The sequence below is a fragment of the Apus apus genome, chromosome 1 (assembly GCF_020740795.1).
Source record: "Apus apus isolate bApuApu2 chromosome 1, bApuApu2.pri.cur, whole genome shotgun sequence".
In the NCBI taxonomy this organism is placed as follows: Eukaryota; Metazoa; Chordata; class Aves; order Apodiformes; family Apodidae; genus Apus; species Apus apus.
This window is the reverse complement of record NC_067282.1, coordinates 60515418-60543018: the sequence shown is the minus strand read 5'-3', so window position 1 is coordinate 60543018 and position 27601 is coordinate 60515418. Positions and strand designations below refer to the sequence as shown.

At 36.3% G+C, this 27601-nt stretch overlaps 1 protein-coding gene across 5 annotated transcripts in view; it reads right to left on the bottom strand.

Annotated features, from left to right (window-relative positions):
* The window catches only part of ATP11A (ATPase phospholipid transporting 11A), a 127709-nt gene that overhangs the window by 17792 nt on the left and 82316 nt on the right, over nucleotides 1-27601 (bottom strand). For 3 of the 5 annotated variants that reach the window (XR_007889336.1, XM_051617655.1, XM_051617679.1), the window contains exons 8-26: nucleotides 25658-25708; nucleotides 24589-24653; nucleotides 20732-20813; nucleotides 19310-19460; nucleotides 18292-18489; nucleotides 16857-17030; nucleotides 15331-15494; nucleotides 15080-15151; nucleotides 13491-13564; nucleotides 13184-13287; nucleotides 11247-11428; nucleotides 10306-10557; nucleotides 7732-7906; nucleotides 6422-6524; nucleotides 6028-6173; nucleotides 4949-5008; nucleotides 3425-3552; nucleotides 1581-1716; nucleotides 996-1019 (exon numbers count right to left, since the gene is read on the bottom strand). Coding sequence is in view for 4 of the 5 variants with exons in the window: in XM_051617655.1 (XP_051473615.1) it covers nucleotides 996-1019; nucleotides 1581-1716; nucleotides 3425-3552; nucleotides 4949-5008; nucleotides 6028-6173; nucleotides 6422-6524; nucleotides 7732-7906; nucleotides 10306-10557; nucleotides 11247-11428; nucleotides 13184-13287; nucleotides 13491-13564; nucleotides 15080-15151; nucleotides 15331-15494; nucleotides 16857-17030; nucleotides 18292-18489; nucleotides 19310-19460; nucleotides 20732-20813; nucleotides 24589-24653; nucleotides 25658-25708 (2341 nt within the window). In the remaining variant the exon portion in view is untranslated. The remainder of the gene's footprint in view (nucleotides 1-995; nucleotides 1020-1580; nucleotides 1717-3424; nucleotides 3553-4948; nucleotides 5009-6027; nucleotides 6174-6421; nucleotides 6525-7731; nucleotides 7907-10305; nucleotides 10558-11246; nucleotides 11429-13183; nucleotides 13288-13490; nucleotides 13565-15079; nucleotides 15152-15330; nucleotides 15495-16856; nucleotides 17031-18291; nucleotides 18490-19309; nucleotides 19461-20731; nucleotides 20814-24588; nucleotides 24654-25657; nucleotides 25709-27601) is intronic. The other 2 variants (XM_051617669.1, XM_051617687.1) reach the window with 1 other exon arrangement.

Genomic DNA, 27601 nt, shown 5'->3' with positions numbered 1-27601 from the left:
TCCTGAAGACTAGCATTTTCAAGCCTTGGAATCTAAAATTGCAGCTCAGTATCTGTAAGTTTTCTACATACACTCAAGTATCGTGCTGAGTAATGATGAATTTTCTAACTCACTCTGTCACTCGAGTCTGAATGGCTCATCAAACACCACATTTTATCATCAAATATTAACATATATATATATATATCTAGCTGTAGATATAAACGTTAAAAATCTGAAGTTGGGCTGGCTTTAGAGCTTTATCAAGAATTTGACTGAATGTGTGCAACAGAAACACACTAAAATTTCAAAAAGGGACCCAGTCAGAATGTTTGTTTTACAAAATGTTTACAGGTATGAGAAGTCTAATTTTCAGCACTATAAATATGAGCTGATGCAGCATTTTTAACATCTAACAGAGCATAATGGTACCAGGAAAAGAAGTGCTGCAGTACATAATTATGTCTAATGGATATTCATTCTGTCCTCAGAAAACCTTTCTCACTCACACTAGAAGTTCATTTTCCCCAACAGATGCCAAAAAGAGCATTTTATGATACTTGAATATTGTATTTCTAGCAAACATAAACATTATATATAGGCAACAAAAGTGTACACAGTTTATTTTCTCACTCACTTTGAGGGTCTTTTCTAAAGCCATTCAAGCATTTTACAGCATATGCTGTACTAAATTTTCTATAGCAGAGAGTCAGCAACAAAATGTAGGTTACAGAAAAGCACAGAATAAAATAAAAAAATACAAGGAAGCAAAAAGCCTACTTATTTTTTTAAGTTTCATGGCTCTTTACCACAGCTCGTATACCTTAGTATACTTTATACTCTATAGAAGTTCTTTATATTTTAAGTACTTCTAAAGTAGCAATAAAGAACATTACTATCTATAAGTCTAAGTGATATTTTGAAATTATAGGAAATAATTTACTGCTCTTTAACAGTTTAATTAAAGAACAGTGAAAGATGAAAAGGATATCATGACAAAACCACAATAGTCTTACCATGTGAGTGCTGGTTGTCATTAGCTGAGGATAGGAGAGAAGCAAGTAGCAAAAAGAAAAAAAGCACACAAATAAAACAGACCAAAATATCAATGGGTAAAATAAATAAAATGCAAAAGTTCCTAAAATTTGCATTCATGTGACTGCAAAGCAAGTAGATAGATTATTTGAAGCTGCCATATGTAAAAAATAATTAAAATATTTAAAAGCTTATTATATTTAAGCTCTTTTACTATAATTCTTAACTGCTTTACCAAGAGTCTTTTGATATGCTAAACAGATATTTATCAGATGCATGTTAAGCATGAAACAGAAAAGTTACACTGTAAATTCTGAAGGAATACTTGGAATTTATGATATATATTACTCCTAAGTTAACCTAGTCCTATGCCTCTGTTTACTGATATACATAATTCCTATTGCATACTTCAGACTTTGCTAAACAGATAACCCTGTCTCATCCTCACTCATAAAACAGTTACCACCTGTGCTGGAAATCTTGAAGAAAAGAATTAAAACTATGTTCATAGCACAATCAACATTAAAAAATTTACCTTTGATTGACTGATCAAATCCAACACTAACCTGTCCATTGCTGGTCACAATTGTGTTTTCAAACAAGAAATAGGCACCAAAGAAAAATACAACAGCATCAAACACTCCTAGGAATGTCCAATAAATAAACGCACGCCAGCGCAGCAAAGCATTCTTGGCAACATCTCTGTGTACAACAAGATAGATGCACTCATTATCAGCATGTTCAAAAAGCCTTAACAAATTATGCCACTCTCAAGTTTTTTGAGGGAAAAACAATTAAGAGACTGCATGCACAAAAATACATTTCCACATTACAACTGTCTGCTGCTTTACATCCAGAGCCTTCCTGAATGTCTTCTCTTTAGTGTTTTTATTTAATTTTTACTTAACCTTTTTAACTGCTGCCTTTAATTTTGCTTATTTCAAATGTACAGTGAATTCTCCTGTGCTGCACCCATTTACTTTTCAATCTTTTTACAGAAGGTATCTGTTTTCCAGTATTTGCTGTGCATGTGATGATCCACTGTAGATTTTAAATAGAAACACTAGAGGTCTCTGGAGACTATTTCCCATGAGGTACGTTTCCACAGAATATTGTAACAAAACAAAATAATTTTATGTGAAACATGTGAAACAAGGATTTTACAGTTGAGCTGAAGCTTCAGGTCAAATTTGATTTCTTGCATGTTTTCCCACAAAAAATACAGGGAACAACAGAACTGTTCACTAGCCTGCATTTTGTTATTCCAGAAAAATTTAAATATTACTACTTTAGTTCTTGCCCACAGAATGGATGTGTATCAACTTGGCACATAACATAAAACACATTGGAATAAATCATAACACAGTTAAATGAAAAGCCTGAATTACAGAAACATTTGCTACCAACCAACACCTTCGCAAGATGCACTTTTAAGAACTGTCTGATGACCATATGAAGTTATTTCTCCATCTAGATTGACAATATACAGTGCAAACCCCTTTGTGTCCAACAGCAGCCTCATCTGGCCAAGAACTGCACTATTGCACAAAACAGCTTAGACTCTGTTAGATATAAAAAACCAAGTGTTTTAATGGAACAACCACTGCCAGCTGTCAAAAACAAAAAAAAGACCTTCTGAAAGACCATTTTTAAACTCCAAACATTTAAAATATAGAAGAGAAAATAAAAAACAGGGCGATTTGGTTTTGACAGTAATATCTTTTATTCCTCTTCAATTTCATGGGTAAAAACCTATCATTGCATTGATTAACCTTCAGGTATCTAGTTATTACCGCTCAAAAAAGTTTTCTCTTTGATTATTGACTGGTACCACTCTAAAATGTGCTAATTTTGCAGCTACAAGAACCAAAACTGGGCACTGTTGCTAATTCAGATGGCTGCATGCAGTTCAATTGGCAAGAACAGTATTTCAAGTGGCTGAGTACCTAAACCAGTCACCATTTCAGTTCCCAGAAGTGAGTCAACAATATGCAGAGGACAATGTTGCAGACCAGACAGAACACATCCCATCATATAACACTCTACCATGCAGTCCTCTTTTCTTTCAGAATAAAAGAAACAATATGTCACCTCTTTTTAAAATGCTTCTGTTCCCCTTGGCTAGAGGAAATATAGAGTACTAAAACAAATAGTATTTTGATTTGTAGAACAGTAATTTCTATTTTGCTCTCCTTCACTATAGTAGCAAAAGAATGGTGTGGATTACAGTATGTAAATATACATTTAAAAGCACATGTCTATCGTAGTTTAGAGGCTGTGCATGTGGCCTTCAACCCTTCTGTTGCAGTGTAACTGATTTTCTACTGGAACCTTACATAGAAATCAGAAGGACAGGGTTAGATTCCACAACCAGTCAGTCAAATTCTGGGGCACAATGTGTTAATTTTACCTGTATAAGAAAGGCTCTCTCTTGAGTGTGTCTGCACTGACATGTTGTTCCATTAGACCGTAGAAGAGGATAGGAAGGGAAGTGAAGCTGATATTGTACAGTGTTAGATACGCAGTATCGTATAAAGTCTGGAGATGACAAAGAACTAAATCAGCTACTTTAAAACACAATCCACTGCCTGACACTTGATTTAAAATGAATGAGTTAACCTCTTCATAAAAAACAAAGCTATATTGCTTCAGAATGGAGGCAAACATCCCCTGACAGCTGCTAAGTGAAATAAGGCATAACTGCACTTGCACCCCATTCATCTGGAGGACAAAAAAAAAAAGGCCAAATAAAACATCATTTTAACAGTATGGTCCACATATCAGTCCCTCCAGCCTTTCAGCTGTAAGACCAACTCCAAACTACCCAAACTGAGTAACAGCAGATTCCTGTAGAGGCAGAAATTCCTCAATTCCTCTCTGGCACATCTGCCTGCCCTCCCCTGTCCACATAACATGGAGGCGTGCAAGGAGGAAGGGGGAGTATTCCACAGGTTCTTCAGCTGTGGGGGACTGCAATGTGCTGTACAAAGAAACACCCCAACATGTCTTTGATTCTTCTTCCCACTGAACGATTTTTGCATGTATGTATCATCATTATAACTAGCCCTCAAATTTACCACATCATGCCATTATTTGCATGAGTTGTTTATTTCCCAAAACCTGTTTGGTGATAATTTATGCCACAAAAATTGTTGTCACAACTCTCATTTTGATTTAGAATTACAATTAGCACCTAAAAGAACAGGAAATGAAACTAACTCTTCATCAAGACATGCTTTTGTAGCCAATTCCTACCAGTGTTTAGTAATAACCCTCAAAGTTTTCAGTGGTCATTTGAAATTAAGACCAAAACAGGAAAAAAAAAAATAGTTCCATCATTTTTACTCCTCCTGGAGCTCTTTTTTGAGACATTCCACAAATTCAAAGTAACAGTACTATTTTGTCCCAATTAAGTCCTCCTCTTTTCCAATTTAATCCTGAAAAAAAAATCCTTTTTGTTTAAGTCTGGTTATTATTCTTTTTTTTGTTCCCTCACTCAGAAGAAACAAGAGGTGGATTTTTCTGCAGAAAGGGGGGAAAAGTTTCTTCTTCCATTTTCATTCTGAGTATTAAAAATTAACCACTAGTTAGATTTCTTACTTTTCAGGATTGCCTCTGTCATTGTTCAATAACCTTGAACCTAACAGACTACACTTCCCACAGACATTTCACTTGGCATTGCCGTTCCAAATGTTGGCTTCCTGTTTTCTTTGACTTTCAAAATTACACTGCTTTTACGATAATCCATAAAATTAATTTCTGTAACTTAACTGCAATTGCCACTGAAAACCATATGAACTGAAAGTGATGCTCTTCTTTTTACACTGTCTAAACTAACCCAGAAATTTTTTTGGCTGAAAAGTGCTAAGAGATCAATTTTTTCTCTTAAATCCATAGAGAAAATGTGACAGTGAGGGAAAAAAGAGCAACTAACCTGCTGTGAAAACCCACAGAAGAACTGATATAAAAACTGAGGAAAAATGAAGCAGACATTCTGAAAGACAAAGTGACACAGACATCAAGATAAATATCATTACTAATTTAGATGCTGTACAATGCTAGCTATGTATTTCATAGTTTTATAACACTACTAATAGTAAACACTGCAAGAACAGCAGGAAGAGCTGCATACATTACACATCAACATTGTAATTTTACAGTAGTACTGTGTGGGAAACTGTTCTTTTCTTCCCCACATAAGTAGCCCCCCGGTACTGGCTCGCGACATACTGTTAAGCAAAATACTTGAAATATTTTGAAAGCAAACTTACAAGGCTATAGTTTCAAAATTCACAGGCAATTACTTTTGTGATCCAGGAGCACAGCTCAGTTAATGCAAGGCAAATAAGGCACAATCCAGAGTAGGCCACAAACTGTGATAAGCAAGCATGGGTCCCAGAAAAACAATTTTAAGATTTTTCCACCTGTCACTCCGAAAGTCATCCACTGATACCTACACACACAGTCAAATACTAAGACCTTGAACTATCTTCTCAAGATTCCTTTCTAAAATCTTTCACTGCTTACTGAAAGAACATTGATTGGATCCCAACATAAGACATAACAAAACTGTCTAAACAGGGGGATGCACATCATAAACTTTCTCCACCTATATTATCCAAATGAATTTAGAAACTAATGTAAATTAGGTTATGCTAAGTTCTCAAATACTATTTCCATCTTGATTTAAACGGTCACTGCAGAGAGAACCTAGAAAGTACTGAAAATAAGTAGAACAATCTGTGCTGGAATTTGTAAAAGAGAGAAAAAAATAAAAAGACAATGCAAATTTTGCTTTTAAACATACCCCAGATTACATAATGTATCCATATAAAAACTATTTCACTTCATGGTCTGGAGAAAACCAATAATCCCATTTCAGCTTTGCATCTGGCACTCAACAAAATCTCTTTACGGAATTATTTTGTACCATTGACTGTGCAAATTGTGTATAGTTAGATACTACCACGTAAGTTCTTGAGATTTATGTATTTAAAATAAGCATTCTCCTACCTTATAAAAGAAGTATTGCACAAGTTCAGATATCCTAACATAATAAAAATGCCCATGAACAAGCAACATTTTTTTCAAATGTTTAAATTTAGGTATTGCATAGTCACTGTTTCTCGCTGCTTGACGACCTTCTTTGCCAATGATTCCTTAAAAAAAAAGTGATGAAGCTGTTTAACAATTGAATAACTACTTCAAAGATACAATTTTTAAAAAAATACAAGAATGCTGTGACGTAGATCTAGTAAGAGATCACCATTGTACCTCATAGAATTCCTGCAGTAAATTCACAAAATTTTGTCTATAAAATGCATAACTTGAGTCTTTGAGACTGCCAATTTTTAAGGCATGTTTTTTCTCATTCCATTTGAATTAATAGTCTAAAAAGCACACTTACCTATACCAACATGTGCTTCTAGAATCATACTGACATCATTTGCTCCATCACCAATTGCTAATGTGATAGGATGCTCCTTTGATAACTTGATCAATTTTACAATCTGGAAAAAACCAGTGTTAATAACTCTTCTCTGTAATGGTTTGCATAGTGTTCATGAGGATGCAATTAATTAAAAATTACCAACACAACAACGTAAGAAATTCTGTGAAGGGATACAAAACCAGTATTACCCAATGGATAAAGATCACAGTAGTTTCTTCACATTAAAAGAATTTGCTCCAAAGATATAATAACAGTTTTCAGAACCTTCCAAACTATTTTGAGAAAGATGGACAGAAGGAAGGAAGAGCAGAAGAAAGGAAGATGATGTTGAGATCGCTTATATATGTATAAATGCTGTATAAATGCATTAATAAATTAAAAGGGCTCCAGTGACAGAGCATGCAAAGAAATCCTGAAACTAAAGACTGATTTTGCTTTCTTAACTGTGCTGAAATTTGTTCCTACTATTTAAGAAAAGATAATTAGAGTCTGTATATATCTAACTATCCAAGAATTTTACTTCACATCTCTCCATGATTGCTTCTGTAAATTTGGCACCGCATGAGCTGCTGTGTACTAAATACATTTGTTAAAATGACTAAGAGCTACGTATGTTGAACCTGAGCACTAAGAAAAAGACAGTCTGAAAGAAAAAAAAGAAGAAAGGATATTCCAATGTTTGTTTCCTTTAAAGTTCTCCAGCTATACTGAGATGCTTCAGTAATGGAAGGGTATGTTTTTACTCGATATAAACTAGTATACAACGGTGAAGGAGTACTTAAAAATGATACTGCACACATTTTTCTGTTCAGACTTTTTTCTTGGCTTTCCACTTATATTAAAAACACAGAAGAAATATCACTCTACAGTAATAAATAATGCACATTCTCATAGTATCAACAGATAGTAAACTATTCAAAGCTTGTTAGGTTCAAAAGGAAGCAATTAGTTCAGTTCAATAAATATGTTCATTTACCAGCATGTACCAAACATAAAATTTGCACAACATGTACATAAATCAAACTCAGGTGCACAGCTGGGTGCCATTTTAGCATTCCATTATCTAAATTGCTTGTCAGTAGAAATTCTTCCCTCTCCTCTCCCCCCCCCCCCTTTTTTTTTTGTTTTTTTGGCTTTCTCCATTTTAGAAGATACAAAAGTGAATGGAAACATTTCAAGTCACCATAATAAGCCACACAGAGTGTTAACTTTCAATATTTACGTATGTGCACAGCTAATGAGCAATTACAAAGCAGAACACAAACCTGTGCTTTTTGCAGAGGTGCCATTCGACAGCATAACACTGCACTGCAGTTCCTGCATATTTCAAGAAAGCGCTCTCTGTAGTTACTAGAGCTCCCATCTTGCCTTGGTTTCATTATTAACGATAATGCTGCTCCATCGATAATTAAACTGTAATCTTGCATATCAGTTGAAAGTCTGTCCAGGGATAAAATACAAATGAAGAGTCACCGTAAAATCCTCATATATATTTTATATTTGGCAACAGTTCTTTTTTTTTGATAATTAATGAAAAAATAACGTGTGCAATACTGCAAAATTAATATACTTCTAAAGGAAATTCCTTGTATAGGAGTGGTATTTATGACATTTTAAAATACTAGATAATGTTGAAAATATTCAGTGCTTCAGCAGTTCAAAGACAGAAACTTGATACCACGGATTCTTAGGCAGTGAATACGAGTGTACAATTAATGACCTTTCAAGTTTGGTTTGAAAGGGCTCCAAGAAGGTTAATTTTGTGGCACATTCCATAACATAGAGAAAAAAGTTGAATGGAAAGGCCTTTGGTATTCTGAAATCTATTTTGATGAACAAAATATTTTTTTTCCCAAGAGTCTATATTTAAGGAAGAAAGCCATACTTTGAAGGAAACACCTAAAGAGATTTGCTGGCCTGGAGAGGTAATGCCACTGTCTACATTTACAGTATGTATACTTTGCATTTAGTGTGGTGGCTACACGTGATACAGGTATACCTTTAATTATACTATTAAAATATAATAATTATGTGTTATATATGACAAGATATTATTATATACATTAATCGATTACTAGTATACCTATAATAATCTGGGCCTTGCTAGAAGTCAAGCACAGTTTACCACAATAACACATGCTGAGCAATGGGGGAAGACGGCCCACACTACAAGAGCAGTTTTCCTGCAGCAGCTTACTTGAGAGCAGCAGGATTGGCCTACATCACACAGCAGCCTCAGGCTCCGGGTCAGCAGTGAGTGTTGTATGAACATACACTGAGGTTTATTTGTGCTCTAGTTTCAGTGCTCCAAGGTTATACCACTGTGCGTGGGTTTGCAACAAAAATATTTTCACCAGGATCAATGTTTGTGAGGAAAACACCATATTTATTAATATTAATGTATTTTAAGAATTTCCATCTTCAATACTAGAACACAAGCTATTTTTGACAAATAATATAAAGTACTGTAAACTATATTTAATAGCAGTTCACAGATCTTTTTAGCACTTTGGTACCACTGGCACAAACAGAGCAAAGCCATTAGTATACAATTGTATCAACCAAATATGCATTATTATGAAGTTTAGGAAATGTACTGAATGTTTGATGTATTATAGTGAAAAAATTCTGGCCTGAATTTGAACATCCAGGCAGAACTGTTTCTTAGCACATTCTCCAACTCCGGAGCCAATGACAAAAAATTCTGATGAGTCTTAATGTCTAGAAAATTGGTACTGCATAACAAGATCAACAAACACATTTACACGTAATTTTTAAGACCTGTGAGACGCAAGCAAAATGTGGTATGGATAACATAAAGAAATATTATTTATTTAACTGAATATACACATAAGACCAATGGGGTTTAATGTGTAAGGAGAGATAAGAAAAATGCTCTGGCCTAGAGTTTCAAGCTGTAAGTCTGTGTTACAGAAACTCTCTGCTAAAATAATATCACACATTTTTATTAGCTTGTTGTTCCTTTACTACATACTTGTTTCAAAGGCATATAAAATGTACTTGCTAGATGGTTCCATATTAAAAAGAAAAACAAAACAAATATCTGCTATTAAGTCTGGAAGAAACTAACTTTTTTCTTAACATCCTTAGATGATACAAATGTATTAGAATCCAATTCTTAGGTATTTACAGTGGGGAAAAAAAGAGCATGTAATGTGTACCAGCTACAAAGCTTCAGTACCTATACGAGGCGTAATTCACACTTTACCTGTTTTTTGCTTTTTTAATGCCATTTTCTATCATATTTCATGTTATGTTTCACTTCTGTATACATACCTGCCCTTCTACACAAAACACACATTCCTTCATGATTTAGGGCACTTTAAGTATTTTATGCACAGCAGTGTATTATGGTACTACACTGATGCCTGTCACCTCTCTGTAACTGTAGCATAATCTTCCCTAAAAAGAGGGCCATATATTGTTGCTCTCTGTGGCTTTCATTGTATCAAGAAAGTACTATCATACTAGCTCTGAAGATGCAAATATATCCTATCTGCCTCCTTTTTAAAAGTTTGAAACAGAACTTTGTTTGATAATATTTTTTTCCAAGAATTTTTGCAGTGGAAAAATATATAATTACAATGTCAGTGTGGTTTTTATTTTAACAGTTAAAATAATACCAGAAATGAGATAAAGAACCATGAAAATTTAAACTTACGTGGAACAAACTTACACTTAATTGCCATATAATAATTCACACTTTAACAACTGAAACATAGTATGCTGCTGCTCTTAAGGTAATTGATCAATCATTAAATGGTTGATGAAATGCACAGAAGCTCTTTACTTGCTTGAAAATTCAACTTTTTCCTTACCCTGAGCAGGTATCTCTGGTTAAGGTGCCATGGTGTCTTAGGACAGTTTTGCTTAGGTCAAAAAGCACATCATGTAAACTCTGTTCCTCAATTTTCTTTGTGGTTAGCTCAAGTATTTGTGTATTTCTCCGGAAGAGTTTGCAAGCATAGCAAGTAGCTGCAGCAGTCTCCATTTTGTCTCCTGTCAGAACCCAAACTTTAATTCCAGCTTTCTGGAGTGCTTCAATAGTGTCAGCAGCTTTTTCTTGTAGTCTGCAGAAGTCAATTGACAATACAGATTGATAGATTGCTTAGAAATGAGAAATTCAGAGGTGTGAAAGGTTTCAATAACCAAGTAAAAGTTTTCAATAAAAGTTATAATATCTAAGCATTTTCCAAAGGTGTGATTCTAAAAATGTTGAGGGAAGTGATACATTATAAATAACTGGTTTTGGCACTTTCAAAGTGCTCAAAGTCTCACCTTTCATTTACACAGCATAAAAGACAAGATGCTTCATTCCCCAGACAAGTATTTCAGTTAAAACACTTTCAGTGCCTTCAGCTAATGATGTCAGTGAAATACTGCTGAGTTGTTACTGCTTCCTCCCAGTTTTAACAAAGTTTTTGCATTTTTTCTAAGACATGAAGATTCTTCCTTCATTTCCTCAATACCCATTTTGCAGTTCTTTCCTCCAAAACTTTTCCCCACAATTTGTTCAATAAAGTATTACATGAACTGCATGTAAATGGTATGAATATACTGATTTTTGTATGCTTAACTATTGTTACTAGCTTACTCAATCATAAAGTTACCATATGTAACTTCAGTAAGCTAAAGGTATGGAATTGATTCAAATAAAGGGTTTTTCAAATAAATCTCTAATCCAGAAAAAAAGATACAAGAGAGTCTCCAACTACTTTGAGAACATCACTAAACATAAGAAACTAAGAAATGTACTAACCGATCTTCAACAGCTGTAGCACCAAGTAAAATAAAATCTCTTTCTATCTTCTCATATGCTCCTGCCAATTTCTTATCCCGATCCTGAAGGGACAACTTTGCACTCTGAAGCAGCCTATGCACATTGCTATATTCTTTTGCTGTGAGCTTTTTATATGCAACGCACAACGTTCGCAGTCCCTCCTAAAGAATGTAATCAAAAGAAACAAAATGCCTCTTAGAAAACTCCTCTTAGACTTCTTGCTGTTGTGTAGGCTGGAATGTTTGAAAAACTGGAATTATTTTACTACTAACATGAAGAGTTTCACTACTCAGTTTTATAGTGAAGTGAGTATAGACTAGTCCAGTATAGTTTAGACTAGGACGTGGGTCAACTCGATGCTGTGCTGCTCTGGAAGCAGTTACAACCTCAGTCCTCCAGCAGAGAAACAGCTCAGGCACCCAACTGGATGTACAAGATTACCAGAGAAAGGAGAGTCATGGTAAGAGTTCCCTACCTTGTGTATAATTAGGCAGGATGAATCAGAGTAAGTAACAAGAACACAAATAGTAGCTCTGAAGAGTCTGATTTTGATGCTGTGTTGCAGCAGAGACAGAGACAAAACATCACAGAGTGTTGGAAGTGAAAATCGAACTGTGTCGTTTCAGTCCAGTGAAAACTAGAATTTAGCTCTGGGTGTTTCAGACTGGATAAGACTTTTGGACTGTGATGAATAAGAGAGGGAATATATAGACTGTGTAAGGCAGGAAAAAGCTACTGTAACACAAAAAGGGAGTTTTGCCACCTCAAATATATTGCCTCTCACAACACCATTTAACTGGCACTTTTTCTTCATAAATTTTAATCCAGTAAGTCTTTATATAGTTACTTATTACCAACCCAAGAAGGAGAAGTATTAAAAAACCTCCCTGACTCTTGCTATTGATAAGGGCAGGTGCCAGGTGGCTGCCTGTATCTTCTTTCAGAAGCTTCTGTATGTAGGAGCCAGCCCTATTTCCAATTATGCAGGATGAAGAAACAGCTGTTGGTCTGGATTTCTCTCTTGACAGACACTGGATGGATAAGATATGAAAACACTTATTTCAGTGTCATTAGCATCCCTCACTTGTAATTATCAAACAGCTGTTTCATACAGTAAAGCTTAACAAAGCTCTTTGGCAAAGAGTTTTGAAGTTTCTCTTCAAAACAAAAGGAGGTAACACTGTAGGAATTTTTTCACATACTTGTAATAATACTTTGTTTTCAGTTTGAGTACTGGATGCCAGTAAATTTTATCCTACTGATAAGGCTGGCAGTCATATTCCATTGCAATGGGTTCTGAGCATTTGGGGACACAGCAAACAACAAGTTGTATTTTACAACTCCAGATACTACCTTTCAGGTAAAAGTAAGTTCTGAATTTCTCTTAAAGGCGATCAGGCAGTTTCTAGCTTGCTTCTAACATGCAAAAATGTAAGTATAAGGATAATCACTGCACTGTTTCTTCCTAAGAAGCGCATTTGTTGCTACACTGTGCTCTACTTGATTTTCCCTTTTAAGAGCTTGTAAAGCAAAGGCAGCAAGTCACAATGGCTAAGGCTGGGGACTAAAAGTAGGGATGACATTTTCAGTCAAGTTTTTCCCTTTTCTTTCATTCAAAAGTTAAATGAAACCACCATAGAGACATAGTGAAAAGCTAATTGATGACCTTTGGTATAACAGCTGTGCCTATCTAATGCACTCATATCTCACCACAACTGCCACTTGGAAGATGAGATGAAAGACAGATTCAAACCGGGGAGTGACACAGACTGCTACTCACGCAGTCTGCGTGCACTTCGCCATAAAATAACCTCGGTGCCTGGGAAGACAAATCTGTTACCAGATCAAGCAGGAGGTTAGAACACTTGTTTTTGACACTGACATCACAGGAACAGCTTATTAAAATGGAATCTTACCACTGCATTGCGTTCAACTCTGGATCGTATTTGGTCAATTTTGCCTTCTGTAACTCTAGGAAATATGGAAGAATCTGCTCCCTTACAAAACAGATATATATCACCTAGAAGAGACATCATATAGAATTCAAAATTACCAAATACATCTTTCTTCAAAAACTGTCCAAATTATCAAGTCTGGTACCTGGTCCCCTTTTTTACAAAAAAAGGCAAACAGACTGTGATTAATGCTTAACTCTTTGCTAAACCTGAAAAAATCCAAGTGAAACAAAAACATGTAAGAAGAAACAGCATGTGATGGCCCTACCTGTTGAAGATTTAACAATTACACTCATTCGCCGTCGCACTGAATCAAAACTCAAAACCTCTAATAATTCAAACCTGAAATAGAAACAGAATTATTTTTAAACAACTCTGCTTTACCAGATTCCTAAACTGGTTATTATGACTTTGAGCATAACAAATAAAACACAACTTCTAGCATGGAAAATTATGTGGAGTTCTCTGCAATGTGGAATTAGTACTGAATGAAAGAGCAGATTACAAATAATAAACAGGGGACGCCCTTAGGTTACAATTACTTGAAATAGCATGGATATATAATCAATATAATTTCTTTAAGCAGAAGACAAGAAGCTGTGCAGTAGAGCACTGTCCTGCTTACAAAGTAAGTAAATTCTTACCCGTAATACCTAGGCATACCCCTAGAACTTGAAGTGAATATGTGTTTATAGAGAATTTTATTTAGTATTTTTCCAATTTGGACTATTCCTATCTCAAAAAAGCACCCATCTAATTCCATGAATCTTCCTTGCTCAAGTGTGGACTGACAAGTTGATTCAAGTGAAAACAAAAAAAATAATTTTACCGGTTTTATATTTGTCATTGTTTGTTTATTTTTTCCATGCTCCTTTCTTTTCTAAGAGGAAAAATAAACTGTTGTACTGTTTCTTCAATTAGATGATTCAGTCCTTAAAATAGCCTGGGATCTAAAGCTGTGCAAGTCCACAATTTTTATTTCACTAAAAGTTGTAACAGAGTCTAACAAGGAGCTGGATCAGGCCCATGTCTACAAATTGTGATGGGTTTTGAAGAAAATTCCTAATACTTATAGTCCTTTCAGAAATCACCAAATTACACAGTTATTAAGAGCTGAGCCTCAAAAGGCTGCAGTAACCTTCAGGAAAAATCTTCCATATTCTCCTAAAAGGGGGAAAAGTAATAGCAGGGTTCATATATTTGTGTCCAAGAGTCCCTGTGCAGTCAGCAGGAAGACACAGATACACAATAGCCTTAAACAGCAGATATCTACAGAAGTGTGAGGTAATATTTTCAGAGGTACGTACACTCCATTAAACAGCTGTACTACTTCCAAGTTATTGAAATTTTTTTTCATATTATAGTCACAGGATTTTTTGCTACTTGTCAAAGGAAAACGACAAAACAGAGGTATCTGTTTTAAATCTTCTTTGAAACAGCTATAAACGTTTATTCTATTAGTATTACCCTAATGTACATAATACAGATTATCTGTGAGCAACAAATGGGGTACATACCATCTTCTATTACAAAATATTATTTATCATATAAGAAAGGAAAAATACCTATCGGTCCTAAAGCTATTAGGAACTATTAAATTAGTCATTATCGCCACACCACATCTTTGTTGTTATATTTTGTATTCCATATACTGTCAAACTAACAGACTAAGTGGAAATATAGAACTACAGAGTTTATTAAAATTATAAATATTAGTAGATAATGTATCTTTCTACTAAATGTACCATTTCTGACTTTTCTGAATTAAAAATTAGTGTATAGCAAAAGAATGAACTTATTAAGCACATCCTTAAAATCCCCTCACCAGTCTATTGTGTTTTATTTTTTAAAACTCACTTCTCTATCTCATTTTCCCGATTTAAGATCTCCATAAAATTGTTCTTCATCCTTAGGAAGGTGTAACCAAGTCTGTAAAATTAAACACACATCATGAGAATTAATACAACAAATATATAATTACCCAGTTTAAGCATGTATATTAAGAATCATCAGCTCTAAGTGATTTGGTGTTTGTTGCTATGATTTTTGTGCTGAAAACCATTTTGAACTTCAGTGATTAGACCTCTAGATTAAAAAATAACACATACCTCTGTATTCCCTCAACTAAAGCAACTTCATCAGGTGACGACGAAATATACATACAAGATCTTTTTGAGAACTGGTTTTTCTTCAATCCATCTACACTGTCATCATCTTTCACTTGAACAGTGTGGCAAAGACAAAGTGCTCGGAAAAATAGTTCCTCTCTCTCCTAAAAAAAAAAAAAAGGAATGGTTGTCATTATGCATGATCACTTTCAAGTATTCTTTTGAAAACTTTTATTTTGGAAGGTTACCAGTATCACTGGTTACTACTGTTCATTATCAGATAAAGGCATTGTCACCGGTCACCTGCCCTTTAAGGGGAGCCAAGTCTTTCCCAGTGGTAACCACACGTGCTTCGTAGCTGCTAGCCCTGCTAGCATTGCCATGCAAGTCCAGCTGCTCATGCCCAAAAAAGACACTGTGCACCTTTTATCTCCTCTGGGTGCCTAGGTGTGGCTAAAGGTTTTTTTCTTTTGCTTAAACTTTACCAACCTATATTAAATACCACTCAAGGTATAATTTTAGGAGTCCTGAGTCCAGACAGAGGGATGCAGGACCTAGAGTACAGGTTTTAACAGTCTTTATAGATTTCAATTTCTTATGCAGCTTGAACACCTCTCAGAGATATATAACATAAAAGGCATGTGGACCTTTTGGCAGCTAGAGCCAACGGCTTCTATAAAGTTTTGGATGGTGTGGTAATGACAGGTTCTGAGGTAAGAAAAATATTTCTGTTTCATGGGTGTGTTGTATCAGTATCTTCATGTCTGAACCTTGTTCTTCTGTGCAGTTCAAAAAAACCTGCCTGCTTAATTTTAATTCCAAGATAAAAACACCATATACCTTGGGACCACATTCTGAGGGCCATGGGTGAGAACGCCATAAGGTTGTTGAATCACACCTAAATAATTTAAGATGCCTCGTTTTGCTGTAGTGAAGCTTATGGTCAAAGTAAGATTTGTCCTTCAGCTATAATCATCCTGCTCATTTACACCCTGTTCATCAGTTGACAGGTGAAGTCTCCTTAACTTTCAACTAACTTTGCTTTACACAGCAAGAAAGCCATAAATGGCTTTAAACACCATGCTTCAGATGTGGCTATATTATTGTCACATTTAAAAGTAATTTATTTTCATTATAACCCTTTCTCTGGCCACATCTTCACTAAGTGTTTTGCACTGAGAACTCATTTTTGCCTTTGAGGAGTTCCCCTCCTTGCCTTCCCTGTTGCAGCTAATGTTATATGGAAACCAGTTTCTTTAGCTATTAAGCAGAGAAAGTTTTGTATTTTTTTGTTTTTATTTAATTCACTTTTGCAGCTCCAATAAGTCGGGAAACTTCCTATTAGGCTGTTAAATCTTACTCTAAACTAGGAAAGGAAAACAGCTATGTTGTGATGCATTTCCTGCAATTATCTGCTTTGATTAATGAAATTCACAGATGCTGTATTTCTAATATTCCCTTTGTCAGCACACTTTGAGTTTCCAGTTTCATTGTAAAAAAACAAGAACTAGAAAGAGTCATCATACCTTCCCAGTGCTTTCTGGAGAAGAATCAATCATATCAATGCCTGTACACTCATGGAGAATTTGGCCATTGCAGATAACATGGGGTACATAAATGTGCCCTTCAATGCAACATTCTACAAATTCCATGTTGTTCTCAGTTAATGTTCCTGTTTTATCTGTGAAGACATACTCAATCTGCAATTGAACACAAATTAAGAACAGCAGGAATATGAACAGAGATTTTCCCAGGTATCTTAACAAAACTGAGATTATTACTGGGTTACACCTTCCTTTACAGATCCTTATCCAGGCTCTTTCAGAAAAAGGAAGACAACAATTTCTTTTGGAAGTCAACTTCCATGCAAATGTAGGCCCTGAAAGGCTTTATAATACTACAGAATCAGCAAGGCTCTCTTTTGCCTCATGACACATACAAATGACAAGTTCAACCTATTTTAGCTCTTCTCTCAAGCTCCTTTTTGGTTCTTAATGTCTTTCTTGCTACTAGACAGACATTTATGGAAACAAAATGCATGTAAGTTCCATTTCCCATGGATCATTACTTAATGTACATGCTTGGATTTGGATCAGTTACTGTGAGAACAGTCTTTAGGGTAGTATCATAATGCTCCACTACATTTACACTAGTTTAAATAAAGACTCTGTACTAACAGTCACATATAGTTATATACATAGGCACTGTTACTGCCCTGTTAACATTCCTTTTGCCTCAATATAGAGTTGTTAATTCATTTTATCTCTTACAATGTGCCTCAGAATTCAAGAATAACAACATCAAAAATGAAACCAAAATTTAAACTACAAACCAGAACAGCTAGAGCAAAACAAGCTCAATTTTGGATAATAGATATAGGTACTGTATACAGATTGCATGTGTCTATTTGATAAACTGAGACCATTATGTAGGGTTAAGAATTAAACTGTGAAAGTAAGGCAATTATTTAGTATTTGTCAGATTGCTTAACAAACTTCAACATTTATCAAGTGCATCAAACAAAAAAAAAAATTTTGCTGTCAGTCATAAGAGAAGTTATTAAATATCTGAACTCTCCCCCTGGATTGATTTTTCGAATATTCCTTATACTGAAAAGTCAAGTTTCCAAATTTCCCAGTGTTTCATCATCTGTGGACACAATATCTGTAGTCAACTTTTTAAAAAGTAGACAGAATATACATGGATTTATTTCATCTCAACTCCTATAGTTAGTTTCATATTACTTTTCTAGATACAAATTGCTACAAAGCAAAGGTCTTTTCTTCATTCAGTGTACTGCTTTGGGATCAACACCCATCACATGAAAACAGGAATAAAGCATGTATATCATTATGACAGTATTTAACTAAAACCACAAATGAGGATTCACCATCAAGGCTTCATTAGAAGTATGATGTTGAAAAATATACAGTGGAAAAAATGTAATATGATGAAATTTACCTGTCCCAACTCTTCATTGAGGTCAGAAGTATTCACCAGTGGTCCTTCACCTGTGTCCTCATCAAACATTTCCTCATCCCATGTAAGGAAATAAGAACCAAGAAATTTCTGCATTTCCACAGTGACATACATGGATACAGGAATAATGTAGTTGAAAAGAACCATGAATGCAAGGAAGTCTGTAAAAGCTTGAAGAAACTGCCAAAGAAACAAGATTTAAAAAATGATTTTTCTTGTACCATCAAAACCCAAAAAGACAACTGCATTTGCAAATTATCTTCTTCTAATAACTTATTAACAATAAGCAACACCTTTCACAGCTCACAGTTCAGCACAGGGTGTATATCTTCATGATTTATAACATCACATCTAATTTGACATGATGAATAAAACATTTTTTGTTCTAACTTTGTGTTTTTCTTTACAGACATAAGGGTCCAGAGAACAGTAATATATCGTTGTTGTAAAGTTCTAGAGCAACTAATGAGTGTGCTGAACACCTGCATGAGAACAAGGAAAACAATAAAATGTGTGTTCACGACTTAAATACCATAAACCGAGAGTAATTAATTCAAGGATTACCAAATTACATAACTTTCAGGGAGCATTCCATTAAAAAAATGTGAGATTCCTTCTCTCAATACATCAGAACATGTGCAAATAATGTTGTTCAATTTACTCAGTGGTGGAGACTTGTTGGAGGTACAGTCAACGTGCTGTGGGATTCCTTTCACTCATATTCCTCTGCAAGAGGTCAGTTCTTCAGTAATTCACAGCAATGACAGGACACTCCAAAAGACTTTCGTGAGGCTTTTTCCAATGAACAGACATTTTATCATCAGTTACATTTACATACAATTCAAGTGCAAAAATTTAATATCCAAGATTTCTACAAATACACTGTCACCACTGTTAGCAAGAAAATAAACCATTTATGATTTGCTGTATATACTTATCAGTAGGATTCTTATAGATTAAGGTTTTAGTGAAACTTCTGTATTTTCATTTCTTTCCATACCAGATTTCTTTTCCTTTCTGGCTCTGTTTTCTGATTATACCACGGCTCATCACGAAATGGTTCACTCTGCCAGACATACTTCAGGACAGTATTTATTAGTGCTTTACTGATGAGAATGCAGAGGTATACAATAAGGAATGCATTCATTGATCTGAAATAAATAAATAAATAAACAAAATAAAAATTCCATTAGCATATAAATTGCAGAATTTATTTAAAGAATGTTATACTTGTGCTTGAGCCTAACATTTACTGAAAGTCTAACAGTGCCATGATGTTAAATAACTTCTCTACAGTGTTTTCCCAATGAAGAAAAATATTCTAGAGGATCATTTTCTACTTAAAATGCTAACTGCTGTAATTGTTTCCAAAATCCGTGTGACACATGACTAAACCTAGTATATTAGTGAAAAAATAGCACAGATGCAACCATAACTGACTAACCAGCCTTGTATCTGAAGACCTTTTGATGCCATTTCCCTGAACCAATAAAAAACAACTGACATAAGCACTTTTACAGAAATATAGAGAACATTTTGCTATGTAGCTGTAATGGCTTTAAGTCTTTCTAGATAGATCTAAAATAAGAAACAGCAGGAACACTTTGCATTTAAAATTGTATTTACATCAGCGATGGTCATGAACTAGAAGCCATGGGTTATATCCATCAATAACAACAGAGAAAGTCACATCACCATTGCTCAGTCACCGTGTACAAGAAAGGAAGTCAGCTAGTCAGTATGTCTTGCCTTAATCAATGACACCATTTTTTTTTCGCAAGGTTGGACACCTTACTCAGACCTGATGATTTCAGATAGCAGCGTAGGACTGGAAAATAATCTCTATTTTCAAAAAAGTAAGCAACCAATGGCAACGCATCCTTGAGGACAGAAGTGTCTTTGTTTTCCATCTTATATGCCTATATGAAACTTTTAATTTTAACTAAACCATAGAAAACCTGACACAGGCAGGCTTTGCGTTTTGATCTAAAGTGAAGTGCATCAAAAGAGTTACTGCTACTGAACTCAAGACTTAATTGCAATGACAAAGAATGTGATAATATTAAAACACATAATCTAAGAAAACTGTCAGTATGTGTAATCTAACCAGTGAAAGAAAAGTCTTCCAGAACGGCAAAACACATCACATTGTAAAAAGGTAAGCATCACATTATGATGGCTTCTTTTCTAATATTTACCATTATTAAATAATTGAGTATTGAGAACCTCATTTATACAGTGTTATAGGATTCCTTTTATAAGTAATAAATGAGACACCAAAAGAAGCAATTTTAAGTCCCTGATTTTCTTTTTTTAATTTATATCAATGAAACATACGTTTTTAGAAAAAAAATAATACTCTTTTCATTCACCATTCAAACATGTAGTTTCCCACCCCCAAAATAAATATTAGAAACTTTACTTCTCTACAGCAGATCTCTTCTGTGATTTTGCCTGGTAATTTAATGCCATCTTTGTTTCCATGCCAGTGTAGATAGCAACACCTGAAATTAGACAACTTGTTTTACTAAAGACAGCACAGTACTATCACTTAATAAAAGCACAATAGATTATTACACTCTGTCATTTCTTTAATACTCTGTAGTCCGAACAAAAAGAACAAAGATGTGGATGACACACATAAAGCAGAAGTGCTTTAACATCTTGGTTCTCACAGGAAAACTTTAGGCAGCATTTACATCCCATTCCAGAGTCACAGTTCCCAACTGCTAACATGTTGCTATGTATCAAAGCTAGACCAAAGCTGGGTTTTTAATAAATCCCCTTGTGGTTTTAAGTTCTTTTTTTGGTTTTGATTTTAGAATCTAACTCATACATTGCAAAAGAAAATCCAGACACAGTTAAACTACAGGATTCAACCACAATGAATAAAAGGCAGGCACTGATTTTGATGGCTTCAAAATAATGTAGTAATTTGTGAAAAGAGTGATCTTTTGATATTACTGATTTCCTGTTAATAACACAGCTTGAGAGACTAAATTTTAGAAGATTAAACAAGTAATTAGTTCAGCAATTTTAGATTACATCTGAAAGCAAAGAGAGTAAGTTTAAATTAATTTATCTTTTGTACCCTTTTCGGAGAAAAAACTTGCAAGATTTTGGTATTTCACGCTAAGTAGCTCATGCTATCTATGATCTTTCTTGGAAGAACAGAAATTGTATAAGACAGAGGATGACTTGGATCCTTGTTACTCTCGCCATCAGAGTGGCTTGTTACAACTGAACTACTACCCCCACTAGGCCTTCTTGAAGAATTTCAAAAAGCGTATCTCAGTTTGCACTTTCTGTTTCTGCTGTATTCTTCTCAGCCTGTACTCACATCTCTGGTTGCCCTGGCCCAGGTTCAGGACCCTGCACTTGGCCTTGTCAAGCCTCATGAGGTTCACTTGTCCAGGCCTCTCTGGATGGCATCCCGTCTCTCTGGCCTATTGACTCCACCACCCAGCTTGGTGCCATCAGCAAACTTGCTGAGGGTGCTCTCAGTGCCACTGTCAATATTGTTAATGAAGATACTACACAACACTGGGCCCAGCACTGACCCCTAAGAGACACCACTTGTCACTGTTTTCCGTCTGGACTTAGAGCTGTTGACCACCACCCTCAGGATGTGACCATGTAGCCAGTTCCTTATCCACTGAACAGTCCACCCATCAAACCCAACTCTCTCCAGTTCAGTGAGAAGGACGTTGTGGGGGACCGTATCAAAGGCCTTGCAGAAGTCCAGAGAGATGACATCCACTGCTTTTCCCTGGTCGACTGATGTAGTCACTTCATTGTAGAAAGCCACTAGGTTGGTCAGGCAGGATTTGCCCCTAGTAAAGCCATGCTGGCTGTCCTGAATAACCTCCCTGTCCTCCATGTGCCTTCTAGGAGGACCTGTTCCAGGATCTTCCCAGGCATAGAGGTGAGGCTGATAGGTCGGTAGTTCCCAAGGTCCTCCTTTCTACCCTTTTTAAAAAATGGTTGTAACATGTCCTTTCTTCCAGTCACCAGGGACTTCACCTGACTGCCATGACTTTTCAAATATCATGGAGTGGCTTGGCAACTTTATCAGCCAATTCCTTCAGGACTCTGGGATGCATCTCATCAGGTCCCATGGACTTGTGTATGTTCAGGTTCCTCAGATGGTCACAAACCTTGTCTTTGCTTACAGTGGGAGGGACTCTGCCTCCCCGGTCTCTGTCCTGTGGGCCATCAACTTGAGAGCTGTGAGGAGAGGGGTTGCCAGTGAAGACTGAGACAATAAAGCTGTTGAGAATCAGCCTTCTCCTCGTCTCGTTAGTAGTTCACCACTGTTGCTCATCAGGGAGGTACACTTTCTTTAACCTTCCTTTTCGGGTTCACATACTTGTAGAAGCCCTCCTTGTTTTTCTTTACATCTCTTGCCAACTTCAGATCCAGATGCATCTTGGCCTTCCTGAGCTCATCCCAACACAACTGGGCAATGTCCCTATACTCTTCCCATGATACCTGTCCCCACTTCCACTGCTTGTGTAGTTCCATCTTGCCTTTTAGTTTGACCAGCAGGTCTTGACTCAGACTCAGCCATGCTGATCTCTTGCCTTCCTTGACCCATTTCCTACACATGGGGATCGAGATCTCTTGCACTCTATGGAAAGCATCCTTAAAGATGTGCCAGCTCTGTTCTGCTCCCTTGTCCCTGAGGGCCGTTTCCCACGGGATCCTACTTACTAACTCCTTCAAGAGCTGGAAGCTTGCTTTCCTAAAATTTGGAGTCCTGACTACACTTTTCATCTGCCTCATACCCCTTAGAACAGTGAACTGCACTAGTGCATGATCACTGCAGCCCAGGCTGCCTTCAGCTTTGACATCCCTGATGAGTTCAGTTGCGTTTGTGACCATCAGGTCCCATAACACATCCCCTTGAGTAGGGCTGTCAATTTTTTGTCTTAAGAAGTTGTCACTTCAGGCACTCCAGGAGTCTCCTGGATTGACTACAGCTTGCCATGCTACTTTTCCAACGGATTTTGGGGTGGTTGGAATCCCCCAGCAGGATGAGAGCCTCTGATCACGATGTCTCCTCAAGCTGGAGTAAGAAAGCTTCATCGATGGGCTCTACTTGATGGGGCAGCCTGAGTAGACTCCAACCACAAGACTCCCATTGTTGTCCCAATCCCTGATTCCTCTCCATAAGCTTTCGACCTGCTTATGGCTATTCTTCCTGCCTGGACAAGTTCCTGTGTGATGTACTCTAGGTGATCCTGCTATGGCAAGGGGGTTGGACTAGATGATCTTTTGAGGTCCCTTCCAACCCCTAATATTCTGTGATTCTGTGATTCAGGGATGACTCTTCACACTCTACCCACTTCTTTACATAAAGGGCAACACCTCCACTCCTTCTTCCTCTCCTGATACTCCTGAACAGCTTGTAGCCTTCAATAGCCACACTCCAGTCATAGGATCCAACCAAGTTTCTGCAACTGCCACTACGTCATAGCTTTCCTGTAGCATGGTAGTTTCCAGCTCCTCCTGTTTGTTGCCCATGCTGTGTGCATTGATTTAGAGGCACTTCAGCTGGGTTTCCAGCCGTGTCACCTTAGAGGAACACTCCTTTATTCCCCAAAGGTGTTTCATGGATGCTACCCCACTGTCTCCTATTACCTCAGGAGCCCCTGACTCATCTCTGTGAGACTTTGCCAGTGCTGCAGTGTCCACAGCATACTTCAGGGCAAGAGGTCGAAGGCCCTTATTATTACCCCATCCTTCCAACCCTGGTGTGCCTTCCTGTTGCTTGTCACTGATAATCTTAATCTTATTATCCCCCTACCCCCTGCACATCTAGTCTGAAGCCCTGTCAATCAGCCCTGCAATCTCTCGGGCTAAGACCCTCTTCCTCCTTTGAGAAAGGTTTGATGCCAGCATTCCTGGTGCCATGTAGGCCATCCCAGTACCAACAAAACCAAAACTGTGCCAGTGACACCAGCCTCAGAGCCACATCTTGATAGATTGGATCCTCCCATTCTTTACAATGTCACTGCTTTTAACAGGATTTTTCAACAACCTTCACTAATTCTTGAAGACTAAACTAGAAAATCTCCTTCCCAAAAACCTTTATAGTCATTGTATGATTAATAGCTGCTCTACTGCAATTACTGCAACAGTAAACCCTACTAAAAAGTAGTAAATCAAGTGATTGAATAGAAATCATATGATCAGTAGTAACTGTAGGGTTGCAATCTTGTTTGATGTTCGCTTATTACTTCAGGGTCCACTTAAATAATCAACTGAAATATTTACCAAAGATTTTTTCTGTGTTCTTTAAAGTAGCTCCTCTAAGAAGCAGGTTTTCAGATCCTAATGGCCTGCAAGAGATAAGTATTACAAAATACAAACATTTAGACAGAAACAGCAGACCTTAGTGGAAGCCACATAAACCAGGAATATTTAGGCAATATTTAAATCTTTTAAGTGAAAATTTAAACTACATATATAGATGCCTAAAGTTAAGATAATTTCACATTTCAAGTGTTAAACCAATGCATCTAAAAACCACATATGGAGGTTCCTAAATAAAGACTCATCATCCTAACTCTAAGGTGTTTATTTTTAAAAATACTGATTCAAGTCTTTTTTAGGCTTATATAAACTATAGTGTCCTGCACGTTAGAACTACTTACTAAGGACAATGCATTCTTCCATTTTATCTTAAGCATAAATGGCATACAACATATCCAATAGATGCTTACTGTATACATTTCAAAGCATAAAGATAATTTGTTGAGGAGTACAGAAATTAATGTAAGGCTTCTCTACTCACAACTATCTGAAATGAGGTTGTAAAGAGCCAGGGATCGGTCTGTCCAATGAAGTTACAAAGTGATAGGACAGGAGATAAAGGCCTCAACTTGCACCAGGGGAGGTTTAGATTGGATGTTAGGAAGAATTTCTTCACTGAAAGGCTTATCAGGCATTGGAACAGGCTGCCAAGGGTAGTGGTGGAGTCACCATCTCTGGAGGTATTTAGGAGTCATATAGACATAGTACTTAGGGATATAGTTTAGTTAAGAACTCATCAGTGTTAGGTTAATGGTTGGATGACATCTTGAAGGTCTTTTACAACCAAGGTTTTTCTGTGATTCTCTGAGTCTCATGCAGTTTAAAATAATACTTTGTATCACAATATGTAATATAAATCTCCATATGAGTACAAAACCAAAGACTACTTTATAAACAGAAAGCGTGTAGAACTGTCATATTCTATTTATACAGCAATGGAAAAGAAAAAAGACATTCAGTGTTTTTTAATGTTATTCAAAGTGAACCCCCCAAAATGATTAAATTAGTAAAAACCACACATTTTCCCTACCTTGCAATAGGCTCATTCCTATCATGGTAAACATTTATCCGACCAACAAATCTGCAAGGGAAATAAACAAGTAGTTTAAGGGCATTGCTAATTTGTGTATTCTTATTTATATATGTCCCAGTATTTCAGCTTTTAAAATGTACATTACAAGGACCTGTCATTCTTGCTATATAGATGTATATATACCACACATACATATTTATAAAAGCAAATTACTCTTACTTTTAAAATCTTTCAAAAGTGTATGCAAGGATAGACTTATTTGAGAAGTACTTTATAGAAAGTCTTTATTACAGTGAGTAAACAGTTTCCAATGAAAAGTGCTCTGATTACCCAGGAAGTAAACAAGAATATAGATATATGTGGATATATTTAAAACATGTAGATACAAAAAATACACATTTAGCAACTCAGTGTAAGATTTGTGTATAAAAAGAAATTAAAGATTATAAAATTATTAATTAATCTTCTAATTAGACAAGTAATCTTATTCTCTAAGCTACCTAAGGTAACTAAAAGTATGATTAATATCTTCTACAAAACTTAAAATCTACAGCTGAGTTAAAAAATCAAAAGCATAAAGCAAATAATAATTTTCCCCTTTGAATATCTCCAAGTACATTTTATCTATATTTGATGTGTTGACCCCAGGCAGCAACTAAGCAGACACTAGCCTCTCACTCATTCACCCCCAGCAGGACAGGGAAAAGCAAGACAATGACAGTTTAGTAAGTGAAGGATCAAAAACCCAAAACAAACAAGTGATGCAAAAGCAACCACTCACCACCTCCCGGAAACAGACCGATGCACAGCCAGTCTCCAAGCAACAGCTACTTTGGAATGACTACCTGCCCCTTCCTCCCTCCCTCCTCTTGGTTATAGTGCTGACTGAACATGTGGTACAGAATATCCCTCTGGCTGATTCATGTCAGTCGTCCTGACTGTGTCAGCTCTCAGCCTCCTGCCCCACCCCCAGCCTACTGCTGGGATAGAGTGAGAAACAGAGAAGCCTTGACACTGTGCAAGCACTGCTCAGCAGTAACGCAAACACTGGTAGGTTATCAACACTGTTTTAGTCACAAATCAAAAACACTAAACCACACGGGCTGCTAACAAGAAAATTAACCCCATTCCAGACAGATTCAGTTAACTGTACTTGTAATAGCATTGTCCAAGCAGGTAACCTCAAACCAAAAGGGATAAAGCTGGACATGAGCATTTTGGATGGCAGAGGAAGTTGTGGGGAGCTGCTGGGTCTGTTACCCTGGAAGGGAACCCCTCAGACTCAGAGGAATGGTGACCCATCTGCTGAGAGAATATACAGTGCAGTAGAACCACATCTAAAGACACTGCAGAGCTTGTTATGAAGCACCATGATGTAAAACTATGTGCCTCTGGAAAGAAAGATTAACCATTGTCGTTTGTTGAGAGGTGAAGCATCAAGTAAAAACTAGCAAAACCAGAAAACTGTCTACCAATAAGCCTTCTCATTATTCAAGTGTCAACAACTGTCTCAGTGAATTCCACCATCTATAATAACATGAGCTTCAATATCCAATCATTCATGTGTGAGCCATGAATTTCAAAAAGGATCAAGTCATTCACAGAATTGGTTTTCTAAAGAATCTGTTCTTGGACAGTTCCTTGGTCAGTCAGATCAAGGAAAAGAGGCAGCCTGACACCTCAGAAATAAGCAATGTTTTCTATGCACCTTTCAATAGTATTTGTCCATGAAGGAGCACATTTTAGTTTGTCACCATATCGTTTTCTGTGTATTATTTCAGTTCTTCCTACTGTGGCTGGAAGAAAAAGTGTTACCCAATAGTACACAGGGTTTTTTTGTCTTTCACTATTAAGTAATAAACCTCAAAAGAGGCTTCTAAAGATTTATCTAAAGTTTAGTGAAATTTTGGAGAGTACTTTTACAAAATATTGAGTATTGTC